Below are 18,984 nucleotides of genomic sequence, written 5' to 3' on the forward strand. Positions count from 1 at the left end.
CACTGACGATTGAACAGTGGAAAAGCGTGTGGAGTGACGAATCACGGTACACAATGCGGCGATTCGGTGGCAGGGTGTGGGTATGGCGAACGCCCGGTGAACGTCATCTGGCAGCATGTGTAGTGCCAACAGGAAAAGTCGGAAGCGGTGGTGTTATGGTGTGGTCGAGTTTTTGATGAAAGGGCTTGCACCCCTTTTTGTTTTGCGTGGCACCATTACAGCAAAGGCCTACACTTATGTTTCGAGCATCTTCTTCGTTCCCATTGTTGAAGAGCAATTCGAGGATGGCGATTACATCTTTCAACACGATCGAACACCTGTTCATAATGCATGAACTGTGACGGAGTGGTTACAAGGCAATAAGATCCCTGTAATAGACTGGCCTGCACAGAGTCGTGACCTGATTGCTATGGAACACCTTTGGAATGGTTTGGAACGCCGACTTCGTTCAAAATGGTTCAAATGGCTCTGAGCACTATGGGACTGAACATCTGAGGTCATCAGTCCCCTAGAACTTAGAACTACTTAAACCTAACTAACCTAAGGACATCACACATATCTATGCCCGAGGCAGGATTCGAACCTGCGACCGTAGCGGTCGCGCGGTTCCAGACTGAAGCGCCTGGAACAGCTCTGCCGCACCGGCCGGCGCCGACTTCGTGCCAGGCCTCACCGACGGACTTCGATACCCCTCCTCAGTGTAGCATTCCGTGAAGAATTGTTGTCATTCCCCAAGAAACCTTGCAGCAACTGATTGAACGTATGCCTGCGAGAGCGGAAGCTATCATTAAGACTAAGGGTGGGCCAACACCATATTGAATTCCAGCATTACCGACGGAGGGCACCACGAACTTGTAAGTCATTTTCAGCCTGGTGTCCGGATACTTTTGATCGCATTGTGTATTTGGTAATTAGTTATTTTATATGCTTTAAGTTCCTGTAACTATGCTTTATAAATTTTACGAAGTAGAGTTATTTTCCTAATTCATATGTAATCGTTACTATGGAACAGGTGGGTGGCTAGAAAATGTTACGGCTAACAGAGATACGAAAGTGGCCAGTAGGTGAAAATGTTGACTACCCCTGGAATAAATCTTCATGGACAGCTATCAGGCAAATGGTCCACCTGTGACATTTATGTCATACAAGGAAGTGTTTCTATCTCTTCTAAGCGCAATAAAATTTTGTGTAGATAGTTTTTTTTGTGCCATATATACAAACGGCTTCTTCTAATTAGTGTTGTTTTGTAAATTTCTCATACATGAACTGTATATAATATATCCCATAGATTCCATTTTTATTTAATGAATAAAATTTCGATCTCTAATTTAACAGTTAATTAATTTTCGACATTTCAGCCCCTAATTGAACAGTTTGTAGAACCGACGCTTGCAACTGACTGCGCAACGATCCCACTGCCGTCAGCATACATTTCGCGTAGGGACCACGGAGACAAGATATGAGAAATTAGGCCTGATACGGAGGCACATACATAGTCGTTTTTTTCTCGTTCTATTTGCGAGTAGAACGACTAGCTCCGGTAAAGCGTCCTTACGCATCGCACCGTACTGTGGCTTGAGGAGTAAGCATGTAGATGTAGACAGCTAATTGCACAAGACAACTTGCCAATATTTTTGATATAAATGTCATTACTCTGAACTACAGTAAATCTGAGAAATATCTGTGTGGATGTGTGTTAACAAGTGCGGATCGTTCTCAACGACTCTCATGTGACAGCATGGAGTTGAGAAAGAGGGCTCTGTCCACCGAAACACAGTGTACTAGGCTGCCTCAGTAATCAGTCACGATTTATGATATACTACATTTAGCCCTGTGCAACCAGGTACTTGAAAATACATAGAAGAGCTAAAGTACTGGTCTAGGCATGTGTATTCAATTACAGAGATATGTAAACAGGCAGAGTACGGTGCTGCGGTCGGCTTCGCCAATAAAAGACAACAAGTGTCTGGCGCAGTTGTTAGAGCGGTGGTAGGTTATCAAAATTTAAGTGAGTCTGAACGTAGTGTTACAGTCGGCGCACGAGCGACAGCACACGTCATCTCCGAGGTAGCGACGAACTGTGGATTTTGTGGATTTTCTAGTATGGCCATTTCACGAGTGTGACTTGTGTGGTGTCACCGCCAGACACCACACTTGCTAGGTGGTAGCCTTTAAATCGGCCGCGGTCCGTTAGTAGACGTCGGACCCGCGTGTCACCACTATCAGTGATTGCAGACCGAGCACCGCCACACGGCAGGTCTAGTCTAGAGAGACTCCCTAGCACTCGCCCCAGTTGTACAGCCGACTTTGCTAGCGATGTTTCACTGTATACGGACGCTCTCATTTGCAGAGACGACAGTTTAGCATAGCCTTCGGATACGTCATTTGCTACGACCTAGCAAGGCGCCATATTCAGTTACTATGTCTTCTGAACAGATAATATTGTGACTCATGTACCGTCAAGAGCGACGTTCATCATTAATGGATTAAGGTTAAGTATCAAACTAATTACGTCCGCTTTCTGAATTCTAATTCCTCGTCATGTTCCAGACCTCACGTCAGTATAGTTCTTCCCTCGTCACGCCAGCCTGCGTGAGCTAAAACGCGTGCATTTCGGCCTCCACTACTAACATGGTGTTGGCTCTTCTGCCAGCACAACAACTTGAATATCAGGAATCCGGTAAAACATCAAATCTCTGACTTCGCTGCGGCCGGAAAAAGATCCTCCAAGGACGGGACCAACGACGACTGAAGAGAATCGTTCAACGTGACAGAAGTGCAACCCTTTCGCAAATTGCTGCAAATTTCGATGCTGCACCATCAACAAGTGTCAATGTGTGAACCATTCAACGAATCATCATCGATATGGACTTTAGGAGCCGAAGGCCCACTCGTGTACCCTTGATGGATACACGACACAAAGCTTTACTCCTAGCCTGGGACCGTCAACAACGATATTGGACTGTTGATGACTGGAAACATGTTGCCTGGTCGGGCGAGTCTCGTTTCAAATTGTATCGAGCGGATGCACGTGTACAGGCATGGAGACAACCTCATGAATTCAAGCTGGTGTAGGCTTTGTAATGCAGTTGGAGTGATATGGGACCCCTGATACGTTTAGATTCGACTCTGACAGGTGACATGTACGTAAGCATCCTGTCTGATCACCTGCATCCATTCATGTCCATTGTGCATTCCGACAGACTTGGGCATTTCCAGCAGGGCACTGCGACACCCCACATAACCCGAATTGCTACCCAGTGACTCCAAGAACACTTCTGAGTTTAAACACTTCCGCTGGCCACCAAATTTCCCACACGTGAACATTATTCAGCATTTCTGGGAAGCTGATAAGAAGAGATCTCTACCCCCTCGTACTCTTACAGATTTAGGGACAGCTCTGCAGGATTCATGGTGTCAGTTCCTTCGAGCACTACTGCAGACATTAGTCGAGTCCATTCCGCGTCGTGCTGCTGCACTTCTGCATTCACGTGGGTGTGTTACCCAATATTAGGCAGGTACACCAGTTTATTTGGCTCTTCAGTGTAGCTTCTAACTGAAATAATATACGTATAAGCACTGTTAAAGTTGACGCATCTGACTGTCTTGCTATCATAAGGGATTCCCTAATTCTTAAGTAATTCTCACATGTATGCGTGAATTTCAAAGTATGGGAAAATGTATCCCGAAGCGCTCGCGTTAGAGAAACGTGTGGGTAAAATGAACTCTAGCTGGATGGAATTATTTGCACCGATATACAAAACTTATAACCATTTAAAGCTGATTGCACTGTGAATTATCTATCGTATACTTTCATAAATAAATCGTGCTGTCTACATAGGCTAATTTCCTTTAAATTTAACAATGGATTCTATACTGAAAATAAAACTTTTCGCTCTACGGTCGTGTGTCAGTTCCAACAGTAAATTTACTTAAGGAAACTTGTTTCGTAAAGAAAGTTAGATCCAGCGAAAACTACTATCTTCTGTTGTATCTGTTCGATACTGTATCACGATTACGTTACAACTAAGACCACCGATGTAATTTACCACCTTTACTGGCTTTCTTCTATTTTTCTGTTGCGATCAAAAAAAGTAACTTTTTACACTTTTGTGTATCTTTCCGTTTAAGAGAACTTTTTGTAATAAACGAATTATTCGAATAGAACATCCGAAGTATGCTTCTCATTTAGTTTCAATTAAGAATAACAGTTTTCCTCTTGACAACTAGACAGTCGTAACTTCATTAATCTCTTTATGACAACTTCATTGCAGTTACAATTATATGGAAAATGTTGATTATCTTTGCCTTCCTTAGGACGACTTTTTCCAACTACTATATACTTAACGCCTTTCCTCTTTGTTTCAAATATAAGCCGTAGAACCGAAATCGGAGTAGCGTACGGGTACAAGCAAAGAATTTACAATACCACTGACGGACAGCACTAAAAAACAAAACAAAAAAGAAGGAAAAAAGGAGCTAGGTGCCACCATCACTTTTAACCACACAATTTTACATTTGTTCAAAGTTCACACGTTCTGCAGGTTTTGACGTTAGCCGTCCCATTACAGTCCCTAGGTTGAGTGGTCACTCGACACGACGAACAACAATACGCTAGGGCGTATTATCGCTGTAGGAACAAGCGAATCTGGCGTGGATATATACTAGGATCTAACACAATAAAGTAACACTCTTGGGTTACTACGTTCAAGACCCAAAACACGAATTCTCGATCAACAAAACAGCCACAACAACAGGCCCCTCCAACCATCTCGGAATTTTGACGATCTAACGCGCCAATCAGACAAAATTTGCCACGATATCCCTCAGGAGCAGTCCAACAACTCTAACAGTCAGTGCAGTGCCAAGACGAATAAATGCTTACATAAGTAGCAAAGATTGTTATTGATTTGCTCAATTTGTGAAGCTATTGCTCTTGAATAAATAGCCCAATTTTCCTGATCTTTACATGTATATCACATCTACCGATTTCTGTCCCATTCGGATAATTCCTTCGTGGTGCGTGTTTTTTTTCTCATACGTGTAATCGTTTAATGTATTGATGCAGTTGCCTTATATGGCTTTTAAAAATTATTTTGGCAATACAGAATCAGTCAAAGTCCATGTGTTGATCCTTGGACTCAGAAATCCCTTCCAACGTCATATCAAAGTTCATCTTCTGCAGCAGGTCACTTCCAGCTCATATAGCACTTACCCAATACATTAACTTACGATCTGTTTTTCTCGATACATGCAACCGCACCGAGGTATAGTTCACCGTAGTTGATAAATAATCATCCCTATTAACAAAATGGTTCAAATGGCTCTAAGCAATATGGGACTCAACTGCTGAGGTCATTAGTCCCCTAGAACTTAGAACTAGTTAAACCTAACTAACCTAAGGACATCAGAAACATCCATGCCCGAGGCAGGATTCGAACCTGCGACCGTAGCGGTCTTGCGGTTCCAGACTGCAGCGCCTTTAACCGCACGGCCACTTCGGCCGGCCCCCTATTAACAATTTTTAGATCACACACCTTTGTTTCTTTAGCCAACCTGGTCGATAGCGAGTTGCTGACGACACAATAGTGACTCTCGTTTCGTCATCGAGTACCATTTTTAAACCGAAATCGCTAAGGTATAATTCATCGTAGTTGACAAATAATCACCTCTATTAACATTTGTTTAGATCATGAACTTTTGTTTCTGTGCAGGCTGATCGACTTCCAGTCCCTGACGACACAATAATGACTTTGGTTTCGTCACCTAGTACTATTTTAATATCGACATCGCTATATGATGTCACTTCTGGGTTGTTAATTGCTCTGACCTCTTTTCAAATGGTTCAAATGGCTCCGAGCACTATGGGACTTAACATCTGAGGTCATCACTCCCCTTGAATTTAGAACTACTTAAACCTAACTAACCTAAGGACACCACACACATCCATGTCCGAGGCAAAATTCGAACCTGCGACCGTAGCTGTAGCGCGGTTCCAGACTGAAGCGCCTAGAACCGCTCTGATCTCTTTTGCCAGTTTCATTTGTTACTTCTGTTTCTGCCGTCTCTCTTGATGGTCATTTATTTTCTCAGTCGAAATTTTCCGGCTTTAATTGAGAGTTTTGTGTTTCTGCCACGATCCCTTGCAGTAGAAGTAATTACCTCAATTCTCAGATTACCTTCCATTCGGAAAGTGGATGCACTCAGCGACTGTATGTGAGTTATAAAGTCTCTCTCACTCATACACACACACACGGTATAAACATCGTAAATAGAAGTTAGTCTCGAACACATACTTCGTTAGGTTGGCTACAAATAGGTAATCATACCAAAGAAGATGAAACACGTAATGGAATCGCAATATTTACGTTGTGAAAAACAGTGTACGACGAAATAGTTGTATCGAGTGGCAAAAGAACAATATTCCACCACGAAAAAGAGTGAGAAACATGGTGAACAGTTTGTGGAAGGCGAGAACACAAAGATGTGATTATACGGCAGTGATAAAAGTGGTAGTGCGACCTCCATACTAGATGTGAGGAAATGCAGATCAGCAAATCGCAGGTAATTACCTTTTTTACAATAAATCACGAAGTTATCTGTTTAATAATCTGAAACTAACAAAACTGTGTCGTCATAGATCCCACAGAAGACGCCTTAGGAGACGGCGAAATGCGTCTGGGATAAATAAAGTAACTAGCAGCAGGAAAAGGCAGTTTTATTTACAAAACAAGTATTTATATGCTTGCTACGCAGGATGTACAAACAAACAAACTTGTTAAATGTTTCAAAGCTTTACGGTCCTTCAGAGTAGTCACCAGAATTGTGTGTAACCAGTTGTCAGTGATGTGGAACTTGAAGGATAGTTTTAGCAGCGCCAGTTGTGTTGATAGATCGAGAGGAGCGGTCTATTTCCCGAATCTCTGTAACAGGTCTGAAACGATTGCCAAGTAGTGCTTCCTTCATGTTAGGAATCAAGTGGAAATCACAAGGGCTTAAGGCTTGGACTGTGGTGGATTGCAGGCTGTGTTTCAAAAATTAACAGCTTAGACAAAGAAGCGGCTACACTTTCTGCACAGATCCGCCCATCATTTTGCAGGAGAATGTCCGGTCTCGTGTGGCACAGCTTGCGACTGATTTGGTCGATCGATGGGGCTTGATTCCTGAGATGAAGGAACCTCTTTATGGCATTCGTTTCAGAAGTGTCACAGAGATTCGTCAGGAAGTAGACCGCTCCACTCGGTGTATCAACACATCTGGCGCTGCTGCATGTGCCCTACGACTTCCACATTGCTGGCAAGGGGTTATACACAAGGACAGTAAAACTTGGAAACATGTGTCTGCTTTGTGTAAGTTGTAAATAAATATTTGCCTCTATTAAAGTTCCAACCCTCGTAGTTCTTAAGAATGGACCTCAAATCATATATCGATAGGAAATGCGAAATGGCTGACAGCTTCAGTGTGGTGTAAAAACGCAAGCTCATCTTGTACTGAGGACACTGTAGGGCGACCATACTTTTTCGTGTGCAGCGCTTTTACGAATAATTTATAATTTAACCTGTGCCCTATTAGACCACTCTGTGCATTTACAAGTCCCTATGGGATTCTGGAGTAACAGAACTCTACCATCTAGTGAAGAAGACGTATGAGACAGGCGAAATACCCTCAGACTTCACGAAGAATATAATAATTCCAATCCCAAAGAAAGCAGGTGTTGACAGATGTGAAAATTACCGAACTATCAGTTTCAAAAGCCACAGCTGCAAAATACTAACACGAATTCTTTACAGATGAATGGAAAAACTGGTAGAAGTCGACCTCGGGGAAGATCAGTTTGGATTCCGTTAAATTGTTGGAACACGTGAGGCAATACTGACCATACGACTTATAAAATAGATTAAGAAAAGGCAAACCTACGTTTCTAGCATTTGTAGACTTAGAGAAAGCTTTTGACAATGTTGACTGGAATACTCTCTTTCAAAATCTGAATATGTCAGGGGTCAAATACATTGAGCGAAAGGCTATTTACAATTTGTACAGAAATCAGATGGCAGTTAAAAGGGTCGAGGGGCATGAAAGGGAAGCAGTGGTTGGGTAGGGAGTGAGAGAGGGTTGTAGCCTATCCCCGACTGTATTCAATCTGTTTATTGAGCAAGCAGTAAAGGAAACAAAAGAAAAATTCGGAGTAGGAATTAAAATCCATGGAGAAGAAATAAAAACATTGAGGTTGGCCGACGACATTGTAATTCTGTCAGAGACAGCAAAGGACCGGGAAGAGCAGTTGAACTGAACAGTGTCTTGAAAGGAGGATATAAGATGAACATCAACAAAAGGAAAACGAGGATAATGGAATGTAGTCAAATTAAATCGGGTGATGCTGAGGGAATTACATTAGGAAATGAGACACTTAAAGGAGTAAATGAGTTTTGCTATTTGGGGATGGTGGTCGAAATAGAGAGAATATAAAATGTAGACTGGCAATGGCAAGGAAAGCGTTTCTGAAGAAGAGAAATTTGTTAACATCGAGTATAGATTTGTCAGGAAGTCTTTTCTGAAAATATTTGTATTTAGTGTAGCCATGTATGGAAGTGAAACGTGGACGATAAATAGTTTAGACAATAAGAGAATAGAAGCTTTCGAAATGTGGTGCTACAGAAGAATGCTGAAGATTCGATGGGTAGATCACATAACTAATGAGGAGGTACTGAATAGAATTGGAGAGAAGAGGAGATTGTGGCACAACATGACTAGAAGAAGGGATCGGTTGGTAGGACATATTCTGAGACATCAAGGGATGACCAATTTAGTATTGGAGGGAAGTGTGGAGGGTAAAAATCGTAGAGGGAGACCAAGAGATGAATACGCTAAACAGATTCAGAAGGATGTAAGTTGCAGTAGGTACTGGGAGATGAAGAAGCTTGCACAGGATAGAGTAGCATGGAGAGCTGCATCAAACCAGTCTCTGGACTGAAGACCACAAAAACAACAACACGTGATTTCGACAGCCCTTATCAGTTCAAGAGTTTCTGCAAGCTTTTCTGTGATAGTATTTGAATATGAACGTGCACCAATTGTGCTTGTAATTTTCTTACCAGCTACAGTTTTTGAGGCCATTTACGAAACAAAGGATGTTGCTTATTACTACAAAACATGAATAATTAATTATGATTTATTCCAAACATTAAATGACATGTTAACAAATATTAATATTGAAAGAGTACGAATTAATAAGTGCTGCAAAGTTTAGAAGAGGACTGCAGCGTAATTAGAATTGATTGTTGAAACTAGCAGTTGCAGCTGTGAAGAATGGAGCAAAAATGGCGGTAGAAAATTATAGCTCATAGTATGTGGACGATTAGTTTCCTTCTTTCTAGTGATTGAATGATTACCCTTCATTATTTTAAGCAAGTTGATTCTTTAGTCTACATATATATAACCACACTGTAACTAAAATTAATTTAAAAATGGTCACCTTTTCACTGTCAGCATAGAAAGTTACATGATAGTAACAACATACAACAAACAACAACTTCAACCCAAGTGAATTGACAATTAAATCGAAACCCTTAGCTGCCGACAGGTGTTGTTGATATACATCAATGGGGACAGCTGAAAATGTGTGGCCTGACCAGCATTCGAACCCGTGAGCTCCTACTTACATGGCAGACGCTCTGTCCATCTGAGCCACCGAGGGCACAGGGGAGAGTGCGACTGCAGGGACTTATCCCTTGCAACGCTTCCTGTGAGACCCACAGTCCCAACAGTCCACAACCTACATTCGTAGTGTTCCTAATAGGTATGTGCCCATTCACTCATTACTCGCGCCAGCCTAAGCTGACGAGTCCCGAAAGAGTTCGGCCAAAGTGTGCGCATTCGCACAGAAGGAGGTCAGTGGCCGGGTAGCCTTTAACTGTATGAAGATGGTATCTGTTCCCGAAAGAACAGATACCACTGAATGGGCAAATATCTACGAGGGTCACTCCAAAAGAAATGCACACTATTTTTGTAAAAATACAGTTATCATTCTGCATGTGTGAAAGTTTTACAGTGTGTAGATACATCCTTCCCTCTTGTTTTCAAACTTAGTTCAACCTGTTCCCGTGAGTGGCGCCGTCACAGCATGTCTTCAAGATGGCTGCTACATTTGCCGTTCGTCAGAAGCGACGTACTGCCATAGAACTCCTGTGCTGTGAAAACGAGACAGTGGGAAACATCCACAAGAGGTTGGAAAAGGTGTATGGAGATGCTGCTGTCGATCGCAGTACAGTTAGTCGGTGGGCAAACAGGTTAGGTGATGAAAGCCGGCACGGCAACATTGAGGATTGTCCTCGCAGCGGCAGGCCTCGTACTGCACACACTCCAGACAATGTGCAGAGAGTTAACGAATTGGTGACTGCTGACAGACGCATCACAGTGAACGAATTGTCACGCTACGTTGGGATAAGGGAAGGAAGTGTTTACACAATACTGAAAGTGTTGCCGTTAAAAAAGATTTGTGCCACGTGGGTACCCAGGATATTGATAGTGGCTCACAAAGAAACAAGAAAAACACTATGCAGCGAACTTTTGGAACAGTACAAGAGTGGTGGAGATGAATTTCTTGGAAGAATTGTGACAGGTGATGAAAAATGGCTCCCTCATTTTTCACCAGAGACAAAGAGGCAATCATTGGAGTGGCATGATGTAAATTCGCACAAGAAATATAAATTTAAAACCACACCTTCTTGTAGAAAATTTTGGCTACGGTGTTTTTCGATTCCGAAGGACTCTTGCTTGTGGACATCATGCAAAGAGGAACCACCATAAATTCTGATGCATGTGACGACACAGCAGAAACTTCAAGCTCGACTGAGTCGTGTTCGACCACATCTGAAAAAGCAGTATGTTTTGCTGTTACACGACAATGCACGGCCACATATCAGTCAAAAAACCGTGGAGGCGATCACAAACCTCGGATGGACAACACTGAAACACCCGCCCTGCAGTCCTGACCTGGCTCCATGTGACTATCATCTCTTTGGGAAACTGAAAGACTCTCTTCGTAGAACAAGGTTTGAAGATGATGACTCCCTTGTGCACGCTGTCAAACAGTGGCTCCAACAGGTTGGTCCAGAATTTTACCGTGCAGGTAGATAGGCGCTGGTTCCAAAATGACGTAAGGCAGTTGAGAGGGATGTAAATTATGTAGAGAAATGAAAATATTGTTCCTAAAGAATGTATCTACACACTGTGAAACTTTCAGCCATGTAGAATAAAAGATGGATTTTAAAAAAAGTAGTGTGCATTTCATTTGGAGTGACCCTCATATTAGGAACACTACGAATGTAGGTTGTGGACAGTTGGGAATATGGGTCTCATGGGAAGCGTGCAAGGGATACGTCCCTGCATTCGCACTATCCTCTGTGCCCTCGGTGACTCAAACGGATAGAGCATCTGCAATGTAAGCTGGACATCCCGGGTTTGACTCCTGGTCGGAGCACATATCTTCAGGTGTCCCCATTGATGTATATCAACAACACCTATCAACAGCTAAGGGTTTCGATTTAATAATCATTTTATTCTAGAGAAGCTGCACGGTCATCAGTGGTAACTGTTCTTTCGGGAACAGATACCAGCTTCATATAATCATCGTAAGTATCTGAGAATACTGAAGAACACTTATTCAATTCACACCAGCTGGCAGTGTAAGAATGACGTGCTTTGTTGAGATACTCATATATGGGATTGTTTGGTAGCGACATGCATAATACGATAACCGTTTATGGTGGAAAGTTGTCCGCATTTGTGGCACATTCAGCGTACGACGAGAACCACCACCCAACTGCTGTCATTGATCTTGCAGGCGAGGAGTGGCAGCTGGAGGACAAAAGCAACGCTACGCTGTCCGTGGACACTGGCTGCATGCAGCTGTTGGCCAACGCTCTGGACCACCCCACGTGCCCACTGGAAGACCTGCCTCCGGAAACCATTAAGCGGCGCGAGCAGTGCCGCGTGCAGCTGTGGCACGACCTGTCGCAGGGGTCGCCCCACATACCCGTCACCAGCTACCTGGCCTACACGCAGAGGGCCAACGTCAACCTCTGCCTCTTCGCCTGGATGACTGTCAACTCGATCAGCATTTGTCAGGATGTCCCCTTCAGTACGATTCAGTCTGTGCGCGATGCCCGCTGCGTTCTCGGTGGTCCTGACGACCAACCCTGTCCGCAACTCAACGAAACCGACGCCGTCTGCTCTGTTTGCAGGGCTATTCTCCTGCTCAAGTGTCGCGATTTTGCTTCCACAAGTTATCTCGAGGCATGTCGCTCCCCCATGGACCACCGTGGTTGGTACTCACCATACTGTGGATATTATATACAGGGCAAAGACAAGCCGACAAACAGAATACTGAGCTACAAAGACAGTCTAAACAGTGGCACCTTGAAGTACAAGGATTTTAAAATCGAGGGCTTAGAACCTTTAGAAATAACATTTGTAGCAGTGAATATTCTGTTCCGATTTTTGACTGCCGCTGTGTACGTGTACCTTCCCAATTTACGTAACTTGCCCGGAAAGATATTCTTGTCCTTTCAGATAACAGGTATGGTCCAGATCTTGTTTTCTGAGGTCTTGTATCGTATGGCAGGTGTCCCTGACTTATCTACGACGGTGCAGATTGATAGCGCACTAACTCTTCTGAACTGTATCTGGCTCAACTCATTCTGTTACCAAATGTACGCATGCGTTCGTCACCTCAGGCTTCCTAGCGACCTAGAACGTGCTGAAGTAAGGAAGGTATTCCGCCGTCAGCTGTTGTGTTCGCTAATACCCTGGAGCGTAGTACTGGTGGCAACCATTGCTTTGGAAAGAACGAGCGAATATTACCTGTTTCACAGTCGTGTAATATTCATCGTCGCAATTTCTCTGTCAGTAGCTTACAATATTGTTTGTCTTGGACTGGTGGGATACATGTACCGACGTACTCGTAATTCCATGCGGCAGCTCAAAATTTATAGTAAAGAGGCGTTTGGCTCAAAGACACTAATTCTTTATATGTCAGCTAAGACTGTCACTTTAAGTGGCATAGGCACGATTATTAGAATTGGCTTCCACCAGGCACAAGGCATAGCGCAGTACGTTTACTATGTCCATATAGCTACGATGGTGCAGGGTCCACTGCTTTTCGTTTTATTCATTTGCAACAGTGCAACTCTCCCTCTGCTCAGGGAGAGACTACTAGCACGGTGGAACCCCGATGTCATCGGTCCAGGGCAAGAATTGTGTTCATCTGCCGAGAGAAATCTGGCAAAGAGAGTCAATGTACAGGCTGCGGCTGCGGAATCCACATTGTAATCTCCAAGAGTGTTTTTTTTCCAAGGATTGTCTTCGTTGTGCTAAACCGTGTCATAAGTTATCAATGTAGAAGCTAGCTGGTTTGACAAAATTACTGTGATTCATGTAAAACTGCTTCCCTATTTTCTAATATGATCTTCATTTCTGCAATGACATTAAATAATTAATAAATAAGATTATGTGAAAATAAGATGTAAGTCTCTATTTCTTCTACCCAACAGGTGAAAGACTTAGACATATATACCTTATTAACGTGCACTCCACAAATAAAACAAGAAAAATTTTGTGATATTAGACTATGTCAAAGACGAAGATAGTACAAGAACTTAATGTTAACCGCGAATTACTTTAAGTGCCGTTCTATAAAGTGAAGGCAACAGAATCTACGCTTAGTATACACTTACAAGAACTTCGTCCTTTCTGCAGATTCTTGCGAAGCTTTTAACGCACGCCTATGTTTATCTTACGTTTAAAATTTCATTGAGGCTTTGTAAATAACTGATTGCCCAGTTATGGCTCATCTGCTTTCTCTCACTGTATATGGAGAGACCTGAGATTCTGTCTTCGACTGTCTAGAAATTACCCTTTTCTGGCAGTTTCTTATAAATGTTGTGTGACATGAAAATCCAACTTGAAACGAAATTATTCTTTGCGTGCCTGGTTGCACTGATATGAAAAAAATCATGGGATACCTTGTAACACCGTATCGGGCCTCCTTTTTCTCGATATAATGCAGCCACACGACCTGGCATGGACTCAACAAGTCGTTTGAAGTCCCCGCAGGAATACTGAGCCATACCGCCATAGGTCTACCGATGACATTGCAATTCTGTTGGAGAGAGCAAAGGACCTGGAAGAGCAGTTGAACTGAACAGTGTCTTGAAAGGAGGATATAAGATGAACATCAACAAAAGCAAATCGAGGATAATGAAATGTAGTTGAATTAAATCAGGTGATGATGAGGGAATTACATTAGGAAATGTGAGTACATGAGTTTTGCTATTTGGGAAGCAAAATAACCGCTGATGATGGTCGACGTTGAGAGAATATAAAATGTAGACTGGCAATGACAAGGAATGCGTTTCTGAAGAAAAGACGTTTCTTAACATCGAGTACAGTTTTAAGTGTGAGGAAGTCTTTTCTGGTAGTATTTGTATGGAGTGCAGCCATGAAAATGAGACATGGATGATAAATAGTTTAGACAAGAAGAGAATAGAAGCTTTCCAAATGTGGTACTATAGAAGAATGTTGAAGATTAAAGGAGTGGATCACGTAATTAATGAGGAAGTGCTGAACGGAATTGGGGAGAGGAATTTGTGGCACAACTTGACTAGATGAAAGGATCGGTAGGTAGGACATGCTCTGAGGCATCAAGGGATCACCAGTTAGTATTGGACGGCAGCGTGGAGGGAGACCTAGAGATGAATACGCCAGGCAGATTCATAAGGATGATGGAAGATGGTTGCACAGGATAGAGTAGCATGGAGAGCTGAATCAAACCAGTTTCTGGACTGAAGACCAAAACAACAACAACTGTCTCTATAACAGTCCATATTTGCAAGTGTATTACCGCTGCAGGATTTTGTGTACGCACTGACCTTTCAATTATGTCCAACAAATGTTCAATGGGATTCGTGTCGGGCGATCTAGGTGGCCAAATCATAGGCTCGAATTGTCCAGAATGTTCTTCAAACCAATCGCGAACAGTTGCGGCCCGGTGACACTGTGCATCATTGTTTGGGGACATGAGGTCCAAGTATGGTTGTAAGTGGCCTCCAAGTAGCCGAACATGACCATTTCCAGTTAATGATGGGTTCAGTTAGACTAGAGGACCCAGTTCATTCCTTGTAAACATAGCCCACACCATTTTGGGGGCACCACCACCTTGTCTAGTGCCTTGTTGACAACGTGTGTCCATGGGTTCGTGAGAATTGGGCCACATTGTCATCCCACCATCAGCTCTTCCCAACTGAAACCGGGACTCATCTGACCAGGCCACAGTTTTCTAGTCGTCTAGGATCCAACTGATATACCCAAAAGCCCAGGAGAAGCGTGCTTTTACCAAAGGCAAGTGGGTCGGCCGTCTGCTGCCATAGCCCATTAACACTTTTAGCCACGCTATCGTGACTGGTCCATTCGTCGTAGATCTCACATTGATTTCTGAGGTTATGTCACGCAGCCCTGGTTGTGTGTTAGTAGTGACAACTCTACACAATCGCCGCTGCTCTAGGTCGTTAAGTGAAGACATTCGGCTTTCAGAGTCTGTTAATAACCGTCGCGCCCCCTAATCACGTCGGAAACCACACGAATCGCCTGAGTACAAATGACAGCTCCGCCAGTACACTGTCCTTTTATACCTCGTGAACGCTATACTACAGCCAAATGTATATGTGCATATTTCTACCGCATGACGTTTGTCACCTTAGTGTACGTAAGTATTTTTTTAATTTAATTTACTGATGTTATCTGAAAAGAGCAATGGCCTTGCCGCAGTGGATACACCGGTTCCCGTGAGATCATCGAAGTTAAGCGCTGTTGGGCGTGGACGGCACTTGGATGGGTGACCGTCTGGCCACCATGCGCTGTTTCCATTTTTCGCGGTGCACTCAGACTCGTGATGCCAATTGAGGAGCTACTCGACCGAATAGTAGCGGCTTCGGTCAAGAATACCAACATAACGATCGGGAGAGCGGTGTGCTGACCCCACGCCCCTCCTATCCGCATCCTCCTTGGCGGATGACACGGCGGTCGGATGGTCCCGGTAGGCCACCCGTGGTCTGAAGGGGGAGTGTTTTTTCTTTTTTCTGAAACAGGGGCATTTTACACATGTCTGAAGAAGTTGTACCTGTGGATGTTTCTCATTTTAAAAGCTGAGTCCGGAGAAATTAATATCATTGCAAAATGAGAGGTACAGGGAAGCGGAGACAATTAGTCAGTAGTGTGTTGAGGAAGGTGTAAAAGCCTGACCTGCTTGAGCTGGTTAGTGGTTCGATTCGAAAAGCAGACGCACTTCGTCCCTTCCTCTCTCATTTAAAAATAAATTGTGTGAAACCTTTTACGTTTTTATGTTGTGTACGACATTCCAGCAACTTGGCAAGCGCCATTCTTATCTTTTGAAGAATCAAGATACGTCGGAAATATTAAAGAAAGAAAAATCTGCTGCTAATTTCAAGGCAGTGCTTGAAATAACCTAGGAACAACCTTAAGATAAGAATGACAAACAGGAATTTTAAATAAAACGGAAACTACGTTGATAATTTTAAGTCAGTGTTTGAGATACGATAACTTGATGGAAAAACTGTTCGCTATAATTCAGTTTAAAGTCGTATATCGAATATATAGCATCCTAGCATCAAAACGTTTTTCTAAGAAAGAGAGGGATACTTACCTTGCACACTCAACACACACTTGATCGTACACACTGACACATCACAGGGACTGTTGGGGTTATTATGACAGAAGATGCCGCCAATTATGGATGTGGAGAATGGCGTTGGGTGGGCCATTGAATGATGTGCAGCAGATGATAAGTCAGTAGCATGCAAAGACCATGCAAAACCGAATCGTATGACAGTCCGTCAGCCAACGACTAAAGGTTACGAGAGTAATCGCAAAAGTAAGGTCTCCTATTTTTTTCATAGACCTGTTTATTTCTACAATGGTTTACATCTGTTTACTGCTTGAACATTTAGCTATTTTTCGACATAGTCACCATTTCTGTCGATGCTTTTTTGTAGACGCTGTTCAGAAAGTTATGGACCTCTTCCTTCACCTCGTCGTCGGAGCTGAATCACTGGGACCACATTTAATGCTGAAAGGTACTGTGAGACTCTGAAAAAAACTCAAACGGGCAATTCAGAACCGGAGAAGAGGAATGTTCAGCAAGGGTGTACACATTCTCCATGACTACGGCCTCCCACACATCACTCGGCAAACCGGTGCTCTCCTGCAACAGTTTCAGTGAAATATAATCACCCACCCACCATATAGTCCTGACTTGGCGCCCAGTGACTATCACCTGTTCCCTAGGTTAAACGAATATTTGGCCGGAAAGCCATTCAACTCCGACGACAAGGTGAAAGAACGGGTTCATAACTTTCTGAATAGGATGGCGGCGAGCTGGTATGACATGGGCATACAAAAACTGCCACAGCATCTACAAAAATGCATCGACAGAAATGGTGATTATGTCTAAAAATAGCTAAATGGTCAATCTGTAATCAGATGTCATTCCTCGATCTGTCGGGAAGAAAACAATCATTGAGCTCAGAGCATACATAAAAAAGTCACCACCTGTAAGAGAGTGTCAAGCGATAGAAGAGTACCATAGTACTCGCTGGGTATGTCAACAAAATGTGTTCTTAGTAACAAAATAATTTATATCACAACACCACACATAGGTGACGCATGTATCATCTATATTTTGATAGCCATAGAAATCAAACTACACAGCTAAAAAGAAAAAAATTATTACTTACACATAAACATACAAAATTATAGCATTATCATTTCAATACACCCAATTCTTATACAGCTGGTAAATGGAGGAACGCAATTTGACATGTGCGACTGCTGGTTGGTACAGCTTTTATAAAAATTCAGATCACCGTGAAAATAAGTACCAGGAAAATAATCAAGGTCTGGAAAATATCTATCATCACCTTTCATTTCAAATCATTAATTAAACACTCGAAATTTCAGTAATCTATCTCATATTCAACGAAGAAGCAAACTTGGTCCGAGCAATTTACCACAATACTGCAGTCATTAAAACATTGAAAACCTTCACTTGTCTTCTATCTACATGTTGGTATTTTTAAGTGGTGGCTCACAGTGGGTGATCATTTATCTAAGTGACAGAGGAAGGAACCTTTACAATTTATACATTTTCTCAGTGCTCCAGCTTCTGCCTTTTCCCTGTCTTCAAACACAATACTGATCACTAATATTCTCGCTAGCCTCGCTTCATCTCAACTAATTCATGTGCCTTACAACTTCAAAACAATCAATTCATAGTGCAGCTCCTAACATTTTGAAATTAAAATAATGTTTCCACTCATACTGGGTTACATCTCATCATGATCAGTATTAGGTAATGTATTTTGTTTATCATTATTAGGCTATCAGTGTCTTTCCTTTTACTGATCTCAATTAACCAAATATGGGCCTACTCTCACCCATCATCAAATCACAATCACTCATCTAATGGCTCAGTGCTCTTCTTCTAGCAGCTGGAAAATCGCAATATCCTCATAACCATCGCCAATGACTCCATTTCATTGTCTTCCATACAAACAAGTCCTCAGGTAACATGATGCTCCCTCACATCAAACAACCCCATACTATTTGAAGAAGGATGTTATTTCCACCACTAGTTCCGGGACTGCCCATTGTCAAGTGCATCTAAAAATACAACAACACACCATACTAAGGTAAGAGAGCTACATGAACGTACTACAACGACATCAGATGCAGTGTTAAGCAAACACAGTAGTTAGCTAAGTTACAAGCACGGATACGTCATCATTGCTGCATCAAAAATCGCATGCTATGCATATTTGTGCACAGCACCGTCGTCAGTGGTCATCTCTAATATAAGGTACATGACATGAAAGTTATTTCGAGTCAACAGCGTTACTGCGTTATTAAAATGTC

At 42.7% G+C, this 18,984-nt stretch overlaps 1 protein-coding gene across 1 annotated transcript in view; it reads left to right on the plus strand.

The window, feature by feature from the left end:
* Positions 1-13,477, plus strand: part of LOC126210220 (uncharacterized) — a 107,011-nt gene extending 93,534 nt beyond the window's left edge. Inside the window, exon 7 of the mRNA XM_049939401.1 lies at positions 11,843-13,477. Within this exon, the coding sequence (XP_049795358.1) occupies positions 11,843-13,329 (1,487 nt within the window). The 3' untranslated portion in view covers positions 13,330-13,477. The remainder of the gene's footprint in view (positions 1-11,842) is intronic.
* The last annotated feature ends 5,507 nt before the right edge of the window (positions 13,478-18,984 follow it).

This window comes from Schistocerca nitens, chromosome 10, assembly GCF_023898315.1.
Source record: "Schistocerca nitens isolate TAMUIC-IGC-003100 chromosome 10, iqSchNite1.1, whole genome shotgun sequence".
In the NCBI taxonomy this organism is placed as follows: Eukaryota; Metazoa; Arthropoda; class Insecta; order Orthoptera; family Acrididae; genus Schistocerca; species Schistocerca nitens.